This window comes from Polypterus senegalus, chromosome 5 (genome assembly GCF_016835505.1).
Source record: "Polypterus senegalus isolate Bchr_013 chromosome 5, ASM1683550v1, whole genome shotgun sequence".
Taxonomy (NCBI): Eukaryota; Metazoa; Chordata; class Cladistia; order Polypteriformes; family Polypteridae; genus Polypterus; species Polypterus senegalus.
The window spans coordinates 108,732,926-108,755,943 of record NC_053158.1 but is presented as its reverse complement, the minus strand read 5'-3'; the positions used below and the strand labels follow the sequence as shown (position 1 = coordinate 108,755,943).

At 36.1% G+C, this 23,018-nt stretch overlaps 1 protein-coding gene across 2 annotated transcripts in view; it reads left to right on the top strand.

The window, feature by feature from the left end:
• Positions 1-23,018, top strand: part of slc4a2a (solute carrier family 4 member 2a) — a 330,719-nt gene that overhangs the window by 141,218 nt on the left and 166,483 nt on the right. The window contains exon 3 of one of the 2 annotated variants that reach the window (XM_039753217.1): positions 2,491-2,688. In XM_039753217.1, the coding sequence (XP_039609151.1) occupies positions 2,629-2,688 (60 nt within the window). In that variant the 5' untranslated portion in view covers positions 2,491-2,628. Of the gene's footprint in view, positions 1-2,490; positions 2,689-22,506; positions 22,585-23,018 lie in introns of those variants that run through there. The other variant, XM_039753219.1, reaches the window with a different exon arrangement.

Here is a 23,018-nt window from a genome sequence, read left to right as displayed (position 1 = left end):
GAGAAAGTGCGTGCTGCTGACGGGTTGTGTGCTACAGAGAGAGAGAGAGAGCGCGAACGATCCTGCTCGTGTAGCTGAGCAGGGAGCCTGGGTGTTTTGTGTCATTGTTATTCAATGTTTTACATTAGTTTACTATTACACTGTGCATTCTATGGTGTAATTAACTATATTTCTGCTTAATCTTTACATATATTTACATACAGTTTGTACGGTCTGGAACGGATTAATTGTATTTACATACAATCCTATGGGGGAAATTGCTTTGGTTTACGACCAGAGTTTTGGAACGAATTATGGTCATGAACCAAGGTTCCACTGTATGTGGTTTTAATTTGTAATTTTTCTGAAAATTATTTTCTTTTAATGAATTGCTTTTTACAATGATTTAGTCATCGTTTTTGTTAATAATACTCTCAAATTTATTTATGTTTGCATCCATTTTATGGCTTATGTGTAATTGTAATGATGATACTGTTTGCCTTGGAGTGAACTCTGTAAGTAGAATGTTGTTATAAAATAATTTAACTTGCTTTCAACGTGTAAAGAGCTATATGGCATGAACATCTGCCTACCTTTTAAATTGGCAGATTAAATGACAGTAAGTTACCCTATTGTCCATAAAGTAAAGAACTCTGGTATAACTTCACTTTCGTTAGGCTCTTTATTGGAGAGTATATACATGTAAAGGGTACTGTTTTTAGAAAGGAGTACTTAATTTAGATTAAGAGATTTGGCTAAAATGGTATCACTAAATATGTATATACTAGTAGCTGTATAAAAATGTATTGAAATGTATACTTGGTATCTGAGGTAAATTGTTTGTTAGTATCTGTTAAGCAGTGTCCCAGGATAATGTTAATATGCCATGGCTCATTTTTGGAAAGTTGCTACTTATTTGCAGGTGGATGATTCTATTAGAATGTATTTGGTTTAAAAAAAGCAAACAAGTCAAATATCCTTTTTCTACAGATATCCTAGTTAGGGGTTGTATATTTTATCACTTAGTACTTATGGTTGGTTTTCATGCTATAATTATGCTTATCCATTCATCACTTTTTAAACCTGTTCTTTCCCTTGGGGAGAGCAGAGTCTTTCCCAGTAGCAATGGATGCAGGACTAGAACAGTGGATGGCGCTCTACTCCACATGTGGCATCCCCAAGCATACACCCATTCTGGGTAAATGTTGCCGATCGACCTAGCCATTTTCCTGCCACAGTCTGACAACAGTTGTGTATACTGTATGTAGCATACCTATACAAACATGGAGAAGCAACACAGGTGAACAGCCAGTGCATAAATGATATAAAGTGATTATGTTCCCCCACTCCACCACCCTAATTCAGCTCCGCTGGCAGTGATCATCCTGTTCCTTCTTTCCCAAAGGAGCAGATACCGGTCCTCCTAATGGGTTAAGGACCTTCTATGGCCTTGCCCAGCTCTCCTAGAGTAACTGCCTGTCTCCTGGAATCTCCTCCTTGGCCTTGAGACTGTGCTGGGAAGCACAGCAAACCTTCTGTCATTGGCACGTATTGATGTGCCATCCTGGATAAGTTGGACTACCTGTGAAACCTCTGTATGGTCCAGTAGTGTAGTATAGTAGGGACTTGATGAACACGCCTAGTTTTGACTCGGGACACACACACTCATTCACAAAGACACAATTAGAAGCCAGATTAGTCCAATAATAATAATGAAGTGTATTATTCAAATGAATGAAACATGTAAGTTTTTAAAGAATATGTAATATAACAAAACCATGTATGCACACAGCTCAACAACAATAAACTCAAACAATAAACAGTAATGACAATGTCCAAAACACAGTTTAATGCAGTAGGGGCAGTTGATGATGGACGTGCAAGAGAAAAATTCTGTAAAAGGTTCACTGTAAGCAATGTAGTCTGTCCTACCGATTTCGTGATGCAGTATAGGATGAGGTGATTGGGAGCACTCCCAGAAAATGTGTCCAATCCGTACAAACTTGCATGAACAAGCAGGCACAAAACAGACCATGCATCCATACAGGAACAGTAATGCAAGATAAACTGCGGGTAATTCAAATTAATAACAACAAAATATGAACGGACAGATGATTCCCATGCTGTAGTAGTTTTGACTTCTGACAGTATAGAGCATTATGTGAGAGTTGATTAGAGTGATGTGCTAGCTACTAAAATGCAGTGGATGGACCATTTTCTCACAGAAAATTGTGTGTTTATTACAACAAAGGTGTTTTTGTGCTCAGTAAATGTTCACAACCCCTTGTGTTTAAAAAAAAAAATTCTTAAAACAATTATGCTTACATACTGTCCATAATTTTGCTAGAAATGTGTTAATGAAGTAATAGATCTTTTGTGCTCTTGGAAAATTAGAAGTTTATTTAGCTTGGCCTGGTCTTTCAAAGGGTAAATATGTAGGGTTCTTTATTTGCATTGTAATAGAGTTTTACTTATGCAGAAAATTTCAATAACTGTTTTTTTTTTTTCTAGGTTATGCTGTCCCAAAGCCATCCGTTTACTCTGACTGAAAAAGAAAAGGGTTAAAATTTATCTGCGTGAAATAAAAAAGAAGAGCTAATAGTAACTGATTTGCCTGTTCTGCAGCTCTGCCAGAGGTAAAGCTACAGCATGAACAATCCGCACGTTTCTTCAGAGCTTCGTGATATTGTAGCATCTGTTATCCAGACTGTGAGTACTGCATATTACTTTATTCATATGTTGGTTCTGTGGATGGTTATGGTAGCACAAAGATCTCATATTGAAGGTTTAAGATAGAAAGTAAGCAAAAAAAAAATCTAAATCAATTACTACATCTCCCTGCTGTCATATTTCATATAAAATATATGAGTTATATATTTCATAATTCGATGTAGCAGTTTATGTAAACAAGGTCGGTCTGTCTGAATAATGAGACTGTGTTTCTACCTCTTAAACAAAGCAGTGAGAAATGATTATGAGCACTTGCTATGCAGGTTTAAACCTGTCCAAACCTGCATGACAAACAACAACACTCTGCCGTTTAGTTGATTGTCAGTCACCATTTAATGTAGTTTTGTTTCCCCTTGCGTGCCCGACTCATGCCAAGTTTAAAAGCTGAGCAACGTGTCAATTTAAAATTTTTAGTAGTAGTTTAGTAGAACAAAACACTAATGGAGTTTTGTAAAGTGCTTACTCAGGCTTCTGGGGAAGACCACATATCTTGTGCGTGCATGTGTGTTTTTCCTAAATTGACATCTGTGGTTAAAGGAACACGCTTTTAGTCAATGAATGCATTAAGGAAGAAAATGTCAGATGCCTTGAAACAACTGACTGAAACTGATCTGCTCCACATCTTTCACCTGTGGAAAGCAAGATTGCATTGGTGCGTAATTGCGAATAGGGAATTTATTGATGGGGACAAGCATTAGAATTGTCATATAAATAAAAGTGAGTTATTGTGTCAGTCTCATTATTTAATAGATAGACCGCGTGTGTGTATATACAATATCTATCTATCTATCTAGAAATTATGTATGCATTTATAATGCAAATTTAAGTCATTCATCGACAAAAACACTTTTTTTCATCATTTTGTTAAAAAGCTGAAATGTGGCAGGATGGTACATCTAGGGCGGTAGGTAGGTAAACCCCCCTACAGTATTGAAACTAAATAGCCCAAAATGTCAATTAAATCAGTCAAAGCATTTTGATACATTTTTTTTTCATTACTTAATATTTGTCAATAATAATACTATAGTTGATATATTTTTATTTCTTTATAATTGTCTGTATTAAAGCTGTAACAAGTGAGAATTGCTAGGTAGTTGGTACTTTTTTCACTTAAGCAGTGATCAGATCAGGAAATGAGGTTTGCAGTTCACACAAACTGAGGCTATAATTACGTAGAGAATTAGGGCTGGTGGCAGGTTATAAAGGGAAGCTGTCTCGCACTAGAAAGAAAAGATGAGGGGGTGAGCTAATGAAAAATTAAATGTGAAGTGGACAAAGAAAAGTTAGGCTCAACCTAAAGAAGACATGGTTTCCATGTGGCATCCTTTGGTATGTGAAGTACTCCCTATTCGGTTGTCTGAACTAACTCCTTACAATGTGGTATAAGATAAATACAAATGCAGGCTTGGTTGGAATGTTGGGCACTCTTATATACAACTTCAAAGAACAGGGAGTTGTGGGTCAGGTTGATGCTAAAATACATGCAATATTTTGGAGAACTAAGGTGCCCCCTTGGTTTGCAGACTGTGATGTGTTGCTACACACCAATTTAGAAAACGGAAATTGAACTTCTGGTACAGAGTGAAACCTGCTTCAGGCTCTAGGTATAACGCAAGGCAGGAGTGATCACATGCCCTTTGTCAGTTTAAATGCTTGCACAGCTCAATAAACGGGTTCCCACACAGAAAGAACATAGAGGAGGTATACATTATACATAGTTCACAGTGACATTTCTTTTTACTTGTGCCACCCGCAAAAGCTATCAGTCAGCAACAATTTGCTGATCTTGTATGTCAACCTAGTCAGTCTCTTGATCAGTGCAATTTTATTTTCAAAAAGGATTTCTCCTGTGCAAAATGTCAGGTAAATTATTGTTAACAAATAAATAGAAAAGTTACTCACTTGTACAGCACATTCTGATTTCAGGCATTTGAATTACAGTACATCTTGATGTACAAGAAGCGCAAAGAAATGCAGCAGCACATTAAAACAGATATTAGACTCATGCAGCCTGGAATATGGCAAAGTTTGTACTGCTGCATTAATTGCTGTGTACATCCTGTATCTTGGGCCCTGTCAGAATTACAGCTAACATGCCATCATTTATGAACAGGCTGAAATTCTGTAAGGGATAATCTGTATCTAATACTTCTCTCTTGAGCCCTGGAGATCCAGTAAATGGCATCTTTGGAAGCTAACAAGCACATTCAAAGTAAAACCATCACCTTAGTAAAGCATACCAGCACTTGCACCAGAATTAAACATGCTGTCACTATCAGCTCCTGAAGAACTGTCATCATCATCGCACAGCAAATCGCTTTCTTTCACACATGCTTTACTCGCCCATTTTCAGCCTGCTGTGTTTCTGCAAATGCTGTGTCAACACCCGCCCTCCATGACTATCCACCATTCAGTGAATGAATATATGCAGTGGCTCATGGTTGATGCCTTTCTGTTTGAGAATTAAAAGTTACAAGGGTTAAAGACTAACAGCAGGAATATTTATTCAAAAACCAAATATGAAATTCTTATAATATATTTTGGTTAATTTCTGGACCCCTGTAGCCCAGATTAGTCCATGTGTAAGTCAAAAATATTTTTAGTAAATTATTTTGTTAGTCTTTTCAGTTACTTTAATAGTTTAGTTTTTCATTTCGGTTTTTGATTATTTTATTTTTTTTGTTTATGAAAATGTTTTTTTTTATTAATTGTTTTGGTTTTAGTTTTCGTTAACTATAATAACCTTGATACCTTGTCATACGAACATATCTCAATATTAATTTTGAACAGACTGCGTACCTTCCATTGGCATCATTTCTAAAGAGTGTTTGCTTGTTAATTTGATTGGAATCTTTTATTTTTGAATTTTGACTCACCTTTCATTTATATGTTCATTGTTCATTCTTCTGTCTTCATTGCCTAACCAAGCAAATAGTTGGGTGATTTAAATTTTTCATATAAAGGAGTAATCCACTTTTGCCACAGGAGATTATCCCTGTTTATACCGTTTATCTTTTGTTTTTATTTTAGTTTTTTTTTTTTTCCAAAAATAAAAATTACAATGAATGATCAAATAGTAGTCCTGTCTGTGTGTACTGCATTACATCAGCAAGTCATACTTAAATCATTCAGCAACAAGTAATGGTTGGCATATTTTTGATTAGGATTGACAAAATCTTCTACTGTTATTGTTAGTGATATCAGTACAAAATATTTTAATATAGACACAAGGTCATATAACTTATTTTTTAGGACAAAATGGAGCTCTGTTGGATGTAAGACATATGATAGGTGAATGATCTCCCTAGAACTAGACATCACATTACCAATAAACACTGGACTACCAAAGCAGATATATGTGAAATTGTGTCCTTATGCAGACCACTTCCCGATTAGTTCCTTACTCCAAACTGAAGATGTAAAACTTGAGCTTTAGTGAGGAAATCTAGTTTGTGACAAAAAATACTGGTTTTAACCACCAACAACTAAGATTAACTGAGACCCTGATAACTGTCATCTGGCAAGGCTGCAATTTGTTTATTATTTCACTATATATTTGTTAGCAAACACATAACAGTTAACAGTATTTGTCATATTTAGAGAATGTGAATGTTAATTTTATTTGTCTCTTAATGTTATTTATCTGTAATGAATGATAAATATAAAAAATACTTATTTTACATAACACCTCCCTGTAGTGAGAACCATCCCAAAAAAGTATACTGTAGATACATGTAAAGTACAGGATGAGCCAAAAAGAAGTACCACATTTTAAACATTTATTCTACTAAAACGTTACAATAAATTTGATTACAACACAAGAAAGGGTATACAAAATAGATTTTTTCACTGTGTTGTAAAAATAATGACGATTTCTGAACGCTTGCATGATTTGTTCAGCCATTTCAAGGGGAATAGTGTTGATATTGTGGCGAATAGCATCCATGAGGGCTTCATGGTTTTTTAGGTACAGTAGGTGCGTGTATACCTTCGACTTGAGAGAGCCTCACAAGAAGAAATCTCATGGAGCGAGATCAGGCTAATGTGAAGGCCACTCGATATCGCTGCACAGGGAGATCAGCTTCCCTGGAAACATCTGCAAAACCTGCATGGATCTCCATGCCATATAGTAATAATAATAATTCATTACATTTATATAGTGCTTTTCTCAGTACTCAAAGCACTATCCACACAGGGAGGAACCGGGAAGTGAACCCACAATTGTCCACAGTCTCCTTACTGCAAAGCAGCAGCGCTACCACTGCACCACCTTCCAGTTGGGGCCGCAAAAAGTTCTCTAGTATTTCAGTGTAACATTCTGAAGTTATGGTGACCGTTGCTCCCCACTCCTCAAAAAACTAAAGGCCTACAATGCCAAATTCTGCAAAGGAGCAACAAACTGTAACAATGATTTAGTAAATGTAAATCTGATCATTAAAGATTATGTAGATATGTTGCTTTGTTCATTTACATATATATTCCTTTTTCAAGAGCAATTACCCCTTTCTCTGTATCAGTAACAATCAAGGCAGTATATATTGTAAGATTCCTTATGTTTTAACAATTAGCTGAATATCATTTAAATTCCATTTATATCCCTTTAGTATCAAACGCAGGCTGATATGGTTGCAATGTCAGGTATCAAAAATAACAAATTTGCTGCCAACATGTTTTTGGATGTTAGTCACATCTTCCTGAAATGAATGAAAAAAAAGGAATTAAATAGCTGACATTAACATTAACTAATATCTGATGTTCCTGTTCCACTTAGTAATGCTTCTTCCCTGCTTATAGAAAGCAGTCCAGTTGGCATACCCATTAAGGAAAGCTTTCAAGAATTTCCATTAACAGCAAAACAGTATAAGCAGTTATTTGTTCTCGCAGCAAACCTGAGGCCTATGAAGGAGAACACAAATGCACAAACCCTACAGAACACACAATAAGTTATGCAAATTTCATATATCTGCTGTCATGCATAAGCGAATATGGAATTGCTTGGAATTGGAATTAAGTAAAAGTCAGGTTTGTAAGACCGCTACAGATCACTGATTTGATGTTTCTTGATCAGCCTATTCTGATACTGATTCAGATGTTTTTTTCTTTATCCTTTTAAAAAACTTCCACTAAGCTCTTGCATAACCAGAAACACAGAAGCCTTATATTTTACTGTATATTAAAGTTTATTTTTATAATTAACCTATACACTACAGGTGTTAACTGTTCACTTTTTTATTAACAAAATTAAATTATGTATGATTATTATTCAATGACCATAAAAATACTAAAATGAAATTTCCTTAAAATACATACTTTAATTAATAAAATGTACAATATGCAATATTCTCTTTTGTAAATCATTAATTGTGCTGCAGCTTTTTTGCTGTTAAAATATATATTTACAATATTTATACAAGTATGTTTTTTTTCTATCACATAGCTATAAGTTGTTTGTCAAGAAGACACAAGACTAACCTGCTTAAAAGGTTTTATAAGTAAAATAGACATTTTGTTGTTAGTCTAACAACCATATTGTTTACTAAAAAGCAATTTCAAATTCTTCTTTATCTTTTCTTTTTCCTTTTAACAATGTTAGCTGCCGCATCTAACACAAGCATGCTGTCCAAACTCAAATGATGTACATTTTAATTTGATGGACAAAATAAAAAGGTCTGAATTCATTAAATCAGCTTTTTTGCTGCTTATGTAAATACAGAGGATGCCTTCTCCAGTTCCTTTTACTCAGTTTATTACTCCACTTTCTTTAACTTAAAGGCTAATATTTCAATCGCCTCTCACTCTCTGGTAAAACAAGCCTCATTGTTACTCTTTGCTTTTTTTTTCTGCTGCAAAAAAAAGACATGCTGGGTCAACCTTGCATAAAGGAGCACTGCAAATAAATTGTAAAGCTTAAAAAAGCAGGGGCTGAAAAGATTTTTTCTTTTGGGATCGACTAATTTACCAATTACAGATCAATTTTTTTTTTTTTTTTAGGTGAAATCAGACAATTTAGATCAGTGGCCGATTGATCAGAGCATCCCTAGTAAGGTGCTTGTGTTCTCGGGGGTTATACATCAATACTACCTGTGAAATCTATAAATATTATAGTTATCACTTTAATATGCAATTTTAAACATTTTTCACATAAGTAAATCCAACTAGTGAACATTATTTAAAATAGACAAGCAAGATCTTTATCATTATGTAAATGAGTTTTAGAGCCATAATAATGTATACAATAATTTTTAATAGATTTAAAGTGTTTTATGTGATAAATTGGCATTATCCATTGCCAGGCTGGAACACAAGTCATGGATTAGCAAGCTGTTGTCCGACACTCTTAATATCAGCTTCTTTTTGACTAGACCTCTCTTTCGAATACAACCTCTACAGCTTAGCAGATAAAATGATCTGTCACAAAGTGATATCTCAAAAGGCATCCTCTCATTATACCAGTTAAACCATTCAGCTCAAACAAAGAGTTATAAGTCGAGAGCTGGTTGAATTTTGCACCAATGGTCAGACTAAAAGGCTGGACTTCTATGCACCAAAGAAACCATTGGCAAGACATCCAGTCCTGACTTTAAAACACCTTAGCACATCAAGTCATTGCTTCCTCTGTCACCTCACTGCATACCTGGCCCTAACTTCTGCTGTTCAAAGCAGAACGCCTAGTGCTTATTAGGTGAAGTCTGTAACAGGGAGCAATCCCATCTCCTCCAAAGGGTAGTCTGTATTGTACTGTAAAAATAAAAAAAACATTGTAATAGGAGTTGGACAATGCCATTAGTTCAACCCTTGCCTGAGCAGAGGTAGACTGAATGCCAGACCACATGTTCATCTGGCTGAAAACAGTAGCTGACTTATTACAAGATGCCTAGAAGATGTGATTTTACTAGCAAAAAGAGGGACCAGCCCACTGCGTTTGAACTTTAAATACAAATTGCAGTACTGCCTGCAACCAGAAGATGTAACCAAGGCAAAGAAGAAGATGATGAGCTCTTGTAAGAAAGCACACTGAAGATTTTACAAGAAGAAAGAAGACACAGAAAAGGAACAGAGCATTGCTTACATTAGCCCATAAGTACACCTACTTTGATTCAAAGAACTGTTAATTGTAACTTTGTAAATAGTTTGAAGCCAACTAATGCATTATGGTACTGGTTTTACTGTAACTGAAATTTTATAACCTTTGTGAAAGATAAGTTCTAGCTCTGTTATAGGTTTCTTCCTAAATCCAGTCAAAAAGTACCAAGCAGCAACTCGTATCCATGCACACACACAAACTCACTGTATGCCTTTTTCTATAGGAGAGAAGTTCAACTGAGCTTATGTAATTTAATGTTGTGCGTTATTTGTTACTGTCTTTTTCCTGTGTGTGTATGTATGTGTGTATGTGTATATATATATATATATATATATATATATATATATATATATATATATATATGTGCTTGTGTGTTTGTGTATATTTATATACTTATATATATTCTATCATCCTTATGCTGTAAATAAGTTTTATTTATTTTAACAAGCGTGTTTGGGTTGTTTGTGAAAGTACAGTAAGTCTACTGCCACATTCAGATCACAACAGAGAACGTACAAGTGTTTTATGGAACTTGTTCTTAAATTTTACAGATCTTATATTTCTGCAGTTCTGCCTGGAAAGTAAAACAAGAGATTCCTCTCTCAACCTATATTTATTTGGCATCTTGTTAATTGTTTTAATTAATTTACCAGCATTGCTATAGGCAAGAGTGATAATTGAATAAAAGAGTATTTAACTCCTTTATTCTACATTTTCATACTTGAATATGTTTTACAAAACAAAAAAAAAATTGAAAAATGCAACCTAATTCTCTTATCAGTTAAATATATACAGTTTAAATGAATATAGAAAAAAGATATACAACACCAAATTGATTGGTTGCTGAAGGAGTTTCTGTAGATAAAGGATCAGTCGAGGCTGGGATTTCTGGTTACAAGATTGGCATATTTTTACATTGCAGAAACATTGTGATAGGAGGTTGACTTTTTAATTCATTTTACAGCAAAGCTACATGAAAAGGACTTTAAGTGCCTGTAACACATTTGCCTTGTGTAATTTAAAATAATGTAGTACAATGCTTGTTCTTAATTCTGGCATAAGCATTACTGTAGATTCCGGAATATAAGCCAACTCGGTATATTAGCCGACCCCTTTCTCTACCTACTAAATTACATGTATTTGCCGATGACCGGTATTTAAGTCCCTTCTCCAAGCAAAATTTTCTAAATTTCCTTAAAAGTGTCTCTTCAGGTATATTTATCATGTTTATCGGCAAGAATTTGAGACTGCCGGCATTTTTGATGGAAACCAGGAAGTGATTGCGGAGAAGTTTGTTAAAATGAAACCTTTGTGTTGAAACTATATACGCAAATACGGTACATCGGGTGGATTTCCGGAGACTCGTTATATTTTTGATTAACTTAAATACGCAATACAGTGGACCCTTGACTTACGAACTTAATTTGTTCGCAAAGGCTAACCCATAATGTGTTCTGAACCTCCCACTGCAACACTTACTTAACCTTTTCATAATAAAAAAGGGTTGTATAATGTGCATTATTTACCAAACCACCAATAATTTTTCTAATGTGCTAACCAAAAAGTTATAAAAAGTGCCTAGCCTACCGGAAGTAGGCTAGATTAAGCTAGGAGCATGGCAGCGCGCATGGTCGCAGCAGCTCAGGGCTCTCCTTTTCAGTGCACTTTTTTGTTGCTTTTGTTCTTTTTTTTTTCCTTGTTTGTGCACGATCGGTTCGCTGAACATCCGCTGCACCCGTCAGAACCTTATAGACATCGGTGTCCAGAGCCAGACATCTGTTTCGAGTGTTTTTCATCACACGCACAACATCCCAGACAACATAGCGAGACCAGCGGGGTCTCCGTGGATTGTTGTCGGGTCTAGGAGAAGACACAGACGGAGGAGGGAAAGAAAGCAGAAGCAGGGCCGCAGATCCGGCGTTATGCTAAGGCTAACAAAACAACCATACAAGCCCTATACAGAACTTTTTTTCTGCACTGAAGGAGCTGCTTTTAATCTCATTGTAGATGTGTATAGTGACAATAAAAGGCATTCTATTCTAGAAACAACAATTTCATATTGTACTCACCATTTAATTTGACATCTTTGGGCTGCAGGAAGAGAGGAGGAGGATAATGAAACGGAAGGCGGTTATTGTTTAGAAGGAACCTCCTTATGCAAATCTTTTCTTTGTAAAATTGTCGAGATGGTGGATTTTGACATGCTGTACATATTAGCGAGATCGGTCACACAAACAGCACTCTCATATTTCCACACAATTTCCATCTTCGTTTCGATTGTGATCGCTTTCTTTACCTTCTCTTCCTTCCTTCCTTAGCAATTATGTGTCTTGCTTGCATGGTCTTAATGAATTATATATATAGGTAAATCACTGCAATGACCGAAATTACATCCACAAACACATATTTCTGGGCTCCGACTGACACTACTAACGCTCTCGGTTGTTTGTTTACAATCGCACAAGCGGATACACGTGACCGCATCCGGGTCGTAACGCAAGATGTTGATCGTAAATCAAAACAAAAAATTTTATTTTAAACTTCCCGATAATTTATTATAAATTTTATTAATAAAATCAACAACTAAAACACTTTTTTGAATAAATTCTTTATTTAATTTAAAGTACCAGCATGCAAAGTTACTTCTTCATCTAAAAGATGGCTCTGTGGTTTCATCATTGTTTACTTCCGTATTCATCGGCAAAACCGGCATTGCGCTGGAAATCTTGAATCTGAAATGATACTCGTCGTATAAACCGACCCCCAAACTCCAAGCCAAAAATCTAGGACAAAATTCTCGGCTTATATAATGGGATCTTTGGTATATGATTTTCATAGTTATGAAACATTTTGTTTTTTCTTTTAAGCTTTCAGAAACAAAGTGCATTTAAATTTATCATAACAAATCATGTTAAAAAAATGTAAGCTCATTTTGAATTGAGTATTATATATTTTCAGATGAAATGTGCCCTAAATTTCGCAAGCATTGTACCGAAAAAATGTTTAGAATCAGCCATAAAAATCCCAGTCAGTCTTTAAATCAGACAATTGTAGGAATTTTTCATGCTATAAAAAGCATAGGCATGCTCAAATACAAATTACCCAGGTAATTGTTGTTGAAAAGTTACATTTATTTAAAATGTCATTTACCTGAAGTTGAGAAAACAATCAGTAAATGTTTTCAAAGGATCTAAGATTTTTTTTTCTTGTTGGACTTTACCCTTCTTTTTAGCCTTTGAGAAATTGCTTTGACCAGTTAGTTGCTTTCTGTGTTCCTTTTTTGTTTTTTTTTAAACAGAAACAAAGAGTGAACATAATGGGATGCCAAGGCCTTCATAGCACCTTACAGTTAGGATTGCTGACTGAATGGCTTTCATTTAAAAGAAATGTAGGGCAGTGCTTGCCACTGTGTGTGCATCTGTCCCTGTCAATAATAACAGTTTCATCAGTTGAAGCTTTAGTGTGTTTTTTACAGTGTATTCATTACTTACAGGTAGGCTGTGCATGTCCAAGGCATTTCCAAGCCTGCACAGCTTTTTGCATGCGTGTGTATAGATAATCTTGCCTCTGTTTAAAGCTGGTGCCTTGGCCAGGTATCTGTGGGCTGAAGAACTGACTTAATTTGATTGGCTTGGGGGGGCAATGCTTTAAGAAAGTCTCCTTACAGTTTAACTTTTTGGATAGTGATTGAGTAGTCTAGCTTGAGTGTCATTATATTCTTTAATTTATGTATCTTTTGTGTTTTGTTTATAAGGATAGAAACTGTTTCCCACCTTTGTGATTTGAGGCACTCAGAAGCTGAGATAGAATAGGTGATTAAGAAACAGTTTTCCATTTATAAAGGTGGTGATTGCTGGCAAATAAGGTTGATAGATCTACAGAGTAGAGCAAGGGTGCTTTGAGTAAGCAGAGTTATCCAACTGAAGAGCAGTGTGGTGACTGTGCAATTTCTTGCTGTATAATTAATCCTATGAGCCATTTTATTCAGCTCCTGTGGCGAGAGGCTCCAGCAGGGTATGCCTGTAGATCACTTCATTTGAATGGATTCATCATAGTGCTCAACACCCAGCAAATTCGTTTTGCTTTTTTGAGCTTTCTGGATTTTTTTTTTTATTCCCCCCAAATATTTTCGATCTGTGGTTAGTTGACTTTGTGAATGTGGAACCTGCAGATACAGAGTAATGACTATAAACAAATACTTTATATATTCTATCAATGTTTAAACCTACAATGTTTATAAAGAATTGTACAAAACTGAGATCAGGCAAAACATGCTTTCTGCTGAAAAGGCAAGTGTGTTCGCATACTGCACTTATGTTTTTATTAGTCTCATAAAACTAGTGATAACCATCCTTTATTGATATGGCACTAAGATACCTATAATCTGTTTAGAAGCTGACTTTTTATCTATCTTGGAAACTTCTGCTAGTGATTCTTCCAGGCTATTCTATTGTTGTTACATCATCATAGATTGTGCCTGTCGATAGAACATTGCATGTGAAGACCTTGAATGGAAAGAAAGTGTATTAATCATCAGGGTGTGCATGGAAAGATGACATCCCTTATAATATTGTTATATAAACAATATTATCAAACCAAGCTGAACTGAAAGAGATTTAATTCCCATGCTGTAAAGAGATTTTATTATTACTTTCAAAATGCCAAAATGCAATTGTCTATACATACCTAAAAATGGAAATGACCTGACAGATGTTGAGTTTATCGATGATTCCCTGCATTACCACATACTTTCCTCCCCTAAGCTGTCTTTGCACTAATATTGTCTGTTTGTAACTTTTCCAATCTAGCACTGCCAAATATGAGATCTAAATGTGTTTGATTACAATGCCCCCTTTTATTGTTCTAATGACTGCCAAGAGCAAATGGCATGTGTCTTATTGACAATAAAAGAAAGAAGCAATTGGTGATATATAAAATAGTGATTGAAACTCTTCCACCATTCTGATTTTATATTTAAGTACTGTTTTTGATCCTGTTCACCATAGCAGTTTATTCCACATGACTTTAGATTTAGTTGATTTATCATACATTGTTCTATTTGATTTTTTAAATTGCAGGCATCACTCTTTTATTAAAGTCTTTAGTTAGACAGGTGTTTTTCATTATATATAACCAATAGTAACTGTAATTTAGAAACTTATTTCTTCCTTCTGCTGTTAACACTTTTCTCGATTTACCAAGTAAACTGAATAATAATTAATTTCTTATGTAATTAATGACATTAGTAAGGTAAAACTGTGAATAAGTTGAAGACACTTGAATTTTTCTTTGGTTGGATGTAAAACTGTTGTCTCCATCTTAGAAATATTACATGATTATCGTGATTTCTCCATTAGTAGGATATTTAAATGAATATACCGCCCAAAAATGAAAAAAATTTTCTTTCTGTCTATGGCCATTAAAGTTTTTCTATCTTATGATTTCGTGGAGAATGGTAATAACAAAATTCCTGATACAAAGGTCTATATTTAACAACAATAGACAATATCAAAACAACCATGGAAAAAATTTCTAATTATTGGTGTTACACATGTCAGATATCAAGACGTTTGCTCAAAATGTCCCAAATGCATATATTCAGTCATTATCCAACCGACTATATCCTAACACAGGTTCACGGGGGTCTGCTGGAGCCAATCCCAGCCAGCACAGGGCGCAAGGCAGGAACAAATCCCTGGCAGGGTGCTAGCCCACCACAGGGCACACACACACACACACACGCACACACTTGGGACAATTTAAGAACGCCAATACACCTAACCTACATGTCTTTGGACTGTGGGAGGAAACCGGAGGAAACCCACACAGACACGGGGAGAACATGGAAACTCCACGCAGGGAGGACCTGGGAAGTGAACCCAGGTCTCCTTACTGCAAGGCAGCATATATTTTTACTGAAAATTTGTTAAACTTTTTATGTGAAACATTCTTGTGCGTGACTGTGAAATATGTTTAAATGGGATTGTGCTTTCAAATTGAAGCCATGCCTCTCCGCTTAACTCTTTTAGGGCGGATGTCGACTTTTGTCGACAGGAGGGGTTGAGGGCGCATGTCGACTAAAGTCGACATCCAGGGATAGAGGGCGATAATCAGCTGTTAATGGAGACAAATCTCACTGTCACGTCACAGGCATTCCCTCTGTGCTTGGAGGAATGCTAGAATCGTTGACTCGGCAACTAATCCTTGCGTGTGGGTGAGTTGCGAAATGTAAACAAGGGAGCAAAGCGAGTGCAGAAAAGAAAACACTCGGCAGACAATGTTTTGCGCATTATGGCAGATTCGGACTCTGATTTTTCAGAATCGAATTTTGTTGACAGTGATCAGGAGATCGAGTAAGAGAGTGAGAAACCGGCATCAGCTGATCAAACACCTGCCGATGCCGCGCCAGCGGATCTGCTGCCAGTTCAGCGCCTTCGCGCAGCCGATGCATCTTTGGCAAGGTTCGCGTGGGATAAATACACAGACATTGATCCATTGAGAGCCGATCTGGCTACTGGACTTCACAAGACGGCATGGCTTGCTGTTGGACACGACAGATCACCAGCTGCTGTACTTCAGGCTGCTCTCTCCTTATGCTGCTTTTCAGCTACCGTCAGACGAGACAAACAGGTAGGCAGAGAAATTTTTTGAATCGCGGGCTGTGTTTGCATCGCATTCTCGTTTTTCAAAGTGTAAACGCACAACAAAAGACGAGATGAAGCGTGCTGTGGTATTACAAATAGAGATGAGACAGAACTGGTGATATAACTTCAGGAACCATTGGTCCAGACGTGCTTTGTCCCCTGGTGTCTTTGGACAGGTTATGCAGCATGGTGATAGGTACGTGCTGCAGCAAAGTTTTATTCACTTCTGTAATAAACAGAAGCAAATCCCATGGGGTGAGCCAGGCTATAATGCCATGCATAAAGTTCATAAAGTTTCAGAAGATGAAAAGAGGTGACAATACAGTTTTCATGCGGGCAGAAAACTTGGTGGCAGTGGAATGGCACAATGGCAAAAGGGTGACTTGTCTCTCTACAGTACACACTAACAATATATGTGAGAAAGTGCAGCAACAGACAATTGAAAAGTAGGCACCAAAGCAACACGTATTGTAAGCAGTGCAATGTGGCAATGACTGAAATTGGCTGCTTTGAGCGAGATCAGACTTTGCAGGACTTTGCTGTGTAAATTGTATGTGATATGTATGTGAAATCATAGAGTATGCAGGCTCATACAACATGCAAGACAGTACAGAAGTGAATAAAACTTTGCTGCAGCACGTACCTATCACCATGCTGCATAACCTGTCCAAAGACACCAGGGGACAAAGCACGTTTGGACCAATGCTCCCTGAAGTTATATCACCAGTTCTGTCCCATTTGCCAAAGTAAATATTTTTTGTTGATTTGATATGTTAAACAATTGCTTTGTGTTCTTTTTTAAAAAATGTTAGTTTTTGGAAAAATATTCAGCCCTGGGAGATAAGAAACAAAAAAAAAAATAGCCTTAAAAGAGATTCATGGGTCTGGAGTATTTACTAATTACTTTTTTTCATAGGAAGTTTGGTATTGTTTGCTGCTATTTTATTACAAATATTGTCATCTCCTTTCTACATTAAAACATGAGATTATAATTTTTTATGGCCATCATTACAAACAGCCTGGGAAATATAACAAACGAGGTCATCATTCTTGGGGTGGTATTTCATTGTTTGTTTTGAGTGTCAGCATTTAAATTAATGATGGAAACTCCATTCTTGAATGCTTTTTTTGTTAGTTATTAAATCTTCATCTTTTTTTCTTGCCATTATGTTCAAGGTTGCATGTCCCCTTGTGTGGAACTGTATTTGGCCTTAATAGGCCTGTTGTCCTACTTTATTCTGTTTTTAACTGTCATTGTTTGTATTGTGATCCATTGCAAAGTGTTTCCAAATTAGGAATATTGCATTAAAAACCTTTTTGACATGCTGAAAAATTGGATTTTATGTGCAACACTGTTTGTGTGTATATAAATGCATATCTCTTTGTACATAATTTAGCAGTTTAAACATTCTTTTTTTCTTGTATATAATTTTGTGTTATAATTAACTACACCTTATTTGTTAGTGTATAGCTCAGTGAACTTTTAAATGAAAGTATACTTTTTAAAAGTAAGTTGAGTTGTATTTGAACCTTTCTGTCTGCTTTAAATGGGACAATCTATTCTATTGATGCTGACATTGCTTGAGAGGACAATTATGTGAAAAGAGCAGGTGTACCTAATGAAATTTCTATTTGTTCTATTGTAGCATGTAGATACAGTCATAACATGATGTGAGATGTGTCAAATCTGTTCAATGTTTGACTGTTGGAGGAACACTGCATACATTGTAGTTGGATAGGAAGCAGATTAGGACTAATAATATGTGTTGCTTTATTTGTTATCCTCTTGTCTGATTTGATTTTACTTAAGGTTGATTTAGTAAAAGGAAAGCGCTCATTAAAGGAGGAAGTATAATCCATCATGCTGGAAAAGGCATTGTATGTCACTAAACTGTTCTTGGATCGTTGGGAAAAGTTGCTCTTGGAGGGATGTTTTGGTACCATTCTTTATTCGTGGCTCGGAATTGGAGCACCACCAGTTCAGAGCTTGCTCAGGAATGCCAGCAGGCAGGTGTTACTGCATCTGCACGCACAGTGAGGCAAAGACTTTTGGAGGATGGCCTGGTGTCAAGAAGGGCTGCAAAGAAGCAACTTCTCTCCATGAAAAACATCAGGGACAGACTGATATTCTGCAAAAGATACAGTGATTGGACTGCTGAGGACTGGGGTAAAGTCATTTTCTCTGATGCATCCCCTTTCCTATTGTTTGGGGCATCCAGTAAAAAGATTGTCTGGAGAAGAAAACGCAAGCGCTACTATCAGTCCTGTGTCATGCCAACAGTTGCTTCTCAGCCAAGGGAGTAGGTTCACTCACAATTTTGCCAAAGAGCACAGCCATGAATAAAGAATGGAAATATCTTTTCACTACATTAGAGAAATTTGGGTTTGTCCCGAACATTTGTGCATGGATCAAACTACTGTATACCAATCCAGAAACTTCAGTTTGTATTAACAACATTTGTTCAGACTACTTAAAACTAGAACGTGGTACCAGACAAGGATGTCCCTTGTCACCACTGCTATTTGGCGGTTCACTGTCGAAAAGCTGATCAGATAAATGGGATTATCAGAGAAGGACTGGAACAGAAAATTTCTCTATATGCAGATGATATGGTACTGTATATATCAGACCCACAAAACTCTGTGTCTGCTGTCTTAACAGCACTTACAGGATTTCAAAAGATCTCTGGTCTCAGAATTAATCTGAATAAAAGTGTACTCTTTCCAGTGAATTCCCAAGCATATAATATTAGATTAGACACCCTATCTTTTATCATTGCAGATCAGTTTAAATACCTAGGGGTTAACATCACAAGTAAAAGTATCAACAAAATTTCGCCATCTGCATGGAAAAAATTAAGCAAGACTTGCATAGATGGTCAACCCTTCATCTCACTCTAGCTGGAAGAATTATCGTTGTTAAGATGAATATTCTTCCTAAACTTCTTTTTTTATTTCAAAACATTCCAATATACATCAATAAATAATTTTTTAAGCAATTAGATTCGACAATAACCTAATTTATTTGGAACTCAAAACATCCAGGTATCCAAAGAGCGACCCTACAAAGACCTAAGGCAGAAGGTGGCATGGCTCTACCCAACTGTCAGTTTTATTACTGGGCAGCAACCATACAAGCTATAAAAACCTGGACACAAATAGATGAACATACACAGGCCCGGTCCGCCATAGAAGTAAAATTGTGCGGCACTTCTTTATATTCCCTGCTTTGTGCCCCAATAAATGCAAGTTATCTGCAATTTACTAATAACCCAATTGTGCTTCACTCACTCAGAAATTGGAACCAATGTAGAAAGCATTTTAAGATGGAGAAGCTTTTATCTATGGCACCTCGGCAAGAGAACCACCTCTTTCAACCCTCAAAAACATATGCAGTTTTTAATATCTGGAAAAAATTTGGGATTAAATTGCTTAGAGATCTTTATATAGACAACATCTTTGCATTCTATGAACAATTACATTCCAAATTTAACTTTCCAGCTACACATTTCTTTCACTATCTTCAAATTAGGAACTTTGTTAAACAGAACCTGCCCAATTTTCCTCATCTTGCACCCTCATCCTTGCTGGAAAAAATATTGCTCAATTTCAAGGACTTACACACCATCTCTGCAATATATAAAATTATTTTACAGTCCCTCCCTTTCAAAGATCCAAGAGGACAATGGGAAAAAGATCTCTTAATCAGTTTTTCAGAAAAGGAGTGGAAGGTAGCAGTGCAGAGACTTCACTCGAGCTTCATATGCTCAAAGCATACAATTATTCAACTCAAAATTATATATCGAGTACATCTGTCTCTCCTAAAACTGTCCAAAATGTTTCCAGGGCAAGATCCAACTTGTGAACACTGCAATCAAGTCCCTGCCTCACTGGGTCACGTTTTGGGCCTGCACCAAATTAGCATAATTTTGAATCTAAATTTTTAAATGCCTTTCAGACAGCCTTGGTGTCACAATCCCTCCTAACCCATTAACAGCTGTGTTTGGTGTTCTTCCATATGGGTTTAAAGTGGAGTAGGACAAACAAATTGTGATTGCATTCACTACACTTTTGGCACGCAGACTTATTTTGCTAAACTGGAAGAATCCTTACTGTCCTCTTTTAAGTCGGTGGGAAACCGATGTTTTATACTATTTGAAATTGGAAAAATCAAATATTCAGTTAGAGGATCTGTACAGAATTTTTTCAAAACCTGGCAGGATCTAATCAATAATATTTTAGAATAAACTCTTAAAGCACAGAGGAAGCAATTATCTCCGCATTTCTTTTTCTACTCCATTCATCTCTATTGGCTTATACAACTTATCAATTTAGGTATGTTTACAAGCCTTAAGTTTTACCCCTTTGGCCATGCTCTCTCCCTCAGGGGTGGGGGTTGACTTGTTTTTCAATCTCAATCCTATTTTTTGTAAAAATTGATCAATTTGTATGGAATGATTACAATAACATTAAAATTATTTAAAAAAAAAAGAATGGTACCAAAACATCATCTGAGATCAACTTCTCCCAACCATCCAAAAACAGTTTGGTGACAAACAATGTCTTTTCCAGCATAATGGAGCACTGTGCCATAAGGCAAAAGTGATAAGTTAGTGGCTCAGGGATCAAAACATTGAAATTTTGGGTCCATGGCCAGGAAACTCCCCAGACCTTAATCCTATTGAGAACTTGTGGTGAATCCTCAAGAGGCAGGTGGACAAACAAAAACCCACAAATTCTGACAAAGTCCAAGAATTGGTTATGCAAAAATGAGCTGCCATTAGTCAGCATTTGGCACAGAAGTTGATTGACAGCATGCCAAGGCAAATTGCAGAGGTCTTGAAAAAGAAGGGCCAACACTGAAAATATTGACTCTTTGCATAAACTTAATATAATTGTCAATAAAAGCTTTTGAAACTTATGAAATGCTTGTAATTATACTTCAGTATACCATAGAAATGTATGACAAAAAAGATCTAAAAACACTGAAGGAGAAAACTTTGTGAAAACCAATACTTGTGTCATTCTCAAAACTTTTGGCCATGACTGTAGTCTCATGGACAGATATCAGGAATGACATCCTGCGAGAAGTAGCTATAGGAGTGAATGTGCCTAATTCAAGAGCAGTCTAAAATAAATTGGAAATTATAAGTACTTTGTCTTCAGAGCACCTAGGGCATGTCTTGGGCTTATACTGTACAAGGTATGTAAGGAATTGTATTACTTCAAGTGCTTGTACATGACTACATTTATAGACATAACCACAACAGAACAGTTATTGCTGCAGTGTTGTTATCTTCAGTGTTTTTCTGTATTCCACACTTGCCATTTGTTATGTCTGTAAAAGTTTTTCTGTTTTTTATTGGCTTCTAGACAACTCGGTTTTCCTAATTATAGCTCATCCTAGTGTATCCTTTATTATAGTAATGTCTTTTTTTATACTTATTTGGCGTCTTGCATTAGTCAGATAATGTCTTGCTTAGCATCATGTAAATTTATGACAAACCTTATGGTTCTTAATTCTGTTTACCCTGTGAAACAATCTGTGGTTCAAACAATGACACAAATAGACCAACTAGGAGACTTATGGTATGTGTAACACAAAATGCATGTTTCAGCAGCACTGTTGTGGAATTGGTCTTCAGGCTTGTTTAAACCTGATGACTTGGAATGTTTGTTTTTCTTTTATTCTCTTAACTTTTCTGTTTAGTGATCTTTACTACCGTTTCCTTCCTTGTACAGGTAGAATCAGGTTAATTGAATGCAATAAAGATATAAGCTATATTTTTATATAGCTCTTTGTCAACAGGAGGAACCTTCTGTCTTTGGCTGCCGCCTTTCTTAACTATTAATAATTAACCCTTTTTTAAGAAAGACACACAGTCTGGCAATCAGTAATCAGATTTTGGGCTCTGCTGCTTGAGTGAGGGGTAATATCCTCTTCCTGTTGCCAGAGCACGCAATGTCACATGGCAGCCCAGAACTGCTTAGACTCACAAGCACCACCTATTTCCTCCTCTTTTCTACTTTGAAAAAAAAAGTACTTGTAGGAACTTGTATGCTGTTGCCTGTTTTCATTTTGCTATTTGTGTAAATTTCCAAAAACACGGCACTTATAATTTTATGGACTTCCTGTTGAATTATAAGGTAAGAGGCAAGCTGATGTCGCCTGAGGAATCAACATCAGTCAAGACCTGTGAAAGATTTTTGAACTTCTTGTGAGCTGTTGACTGCACTATGGGGGTTTTCACTTATCTAGTAACTTTGTAATACCTTGATAGAACAATACATACAGCTGCAGTCAAAAGTAACTGTTGTTTTTAAAGTACTGTACATTTTTATTTTATATAATGTAAATTATACAGAACAAAGCTCATGTTTTTGATGTCATTCTTGTCAAATAGCTGCTAGCTGAATTATTTTCCTACTGTTAATTATTTGTAATACAACTAATGGAAGTATGGATTAATGTTCTTGTTAATTGTTAATGTGTTACTGTTGGGAATACAGGTGAAAGAATGGTCAGAAACGTAATTTATGATAGTGCTTGCCTTTCTGGAGCTGTTTTCATATCGCATTTT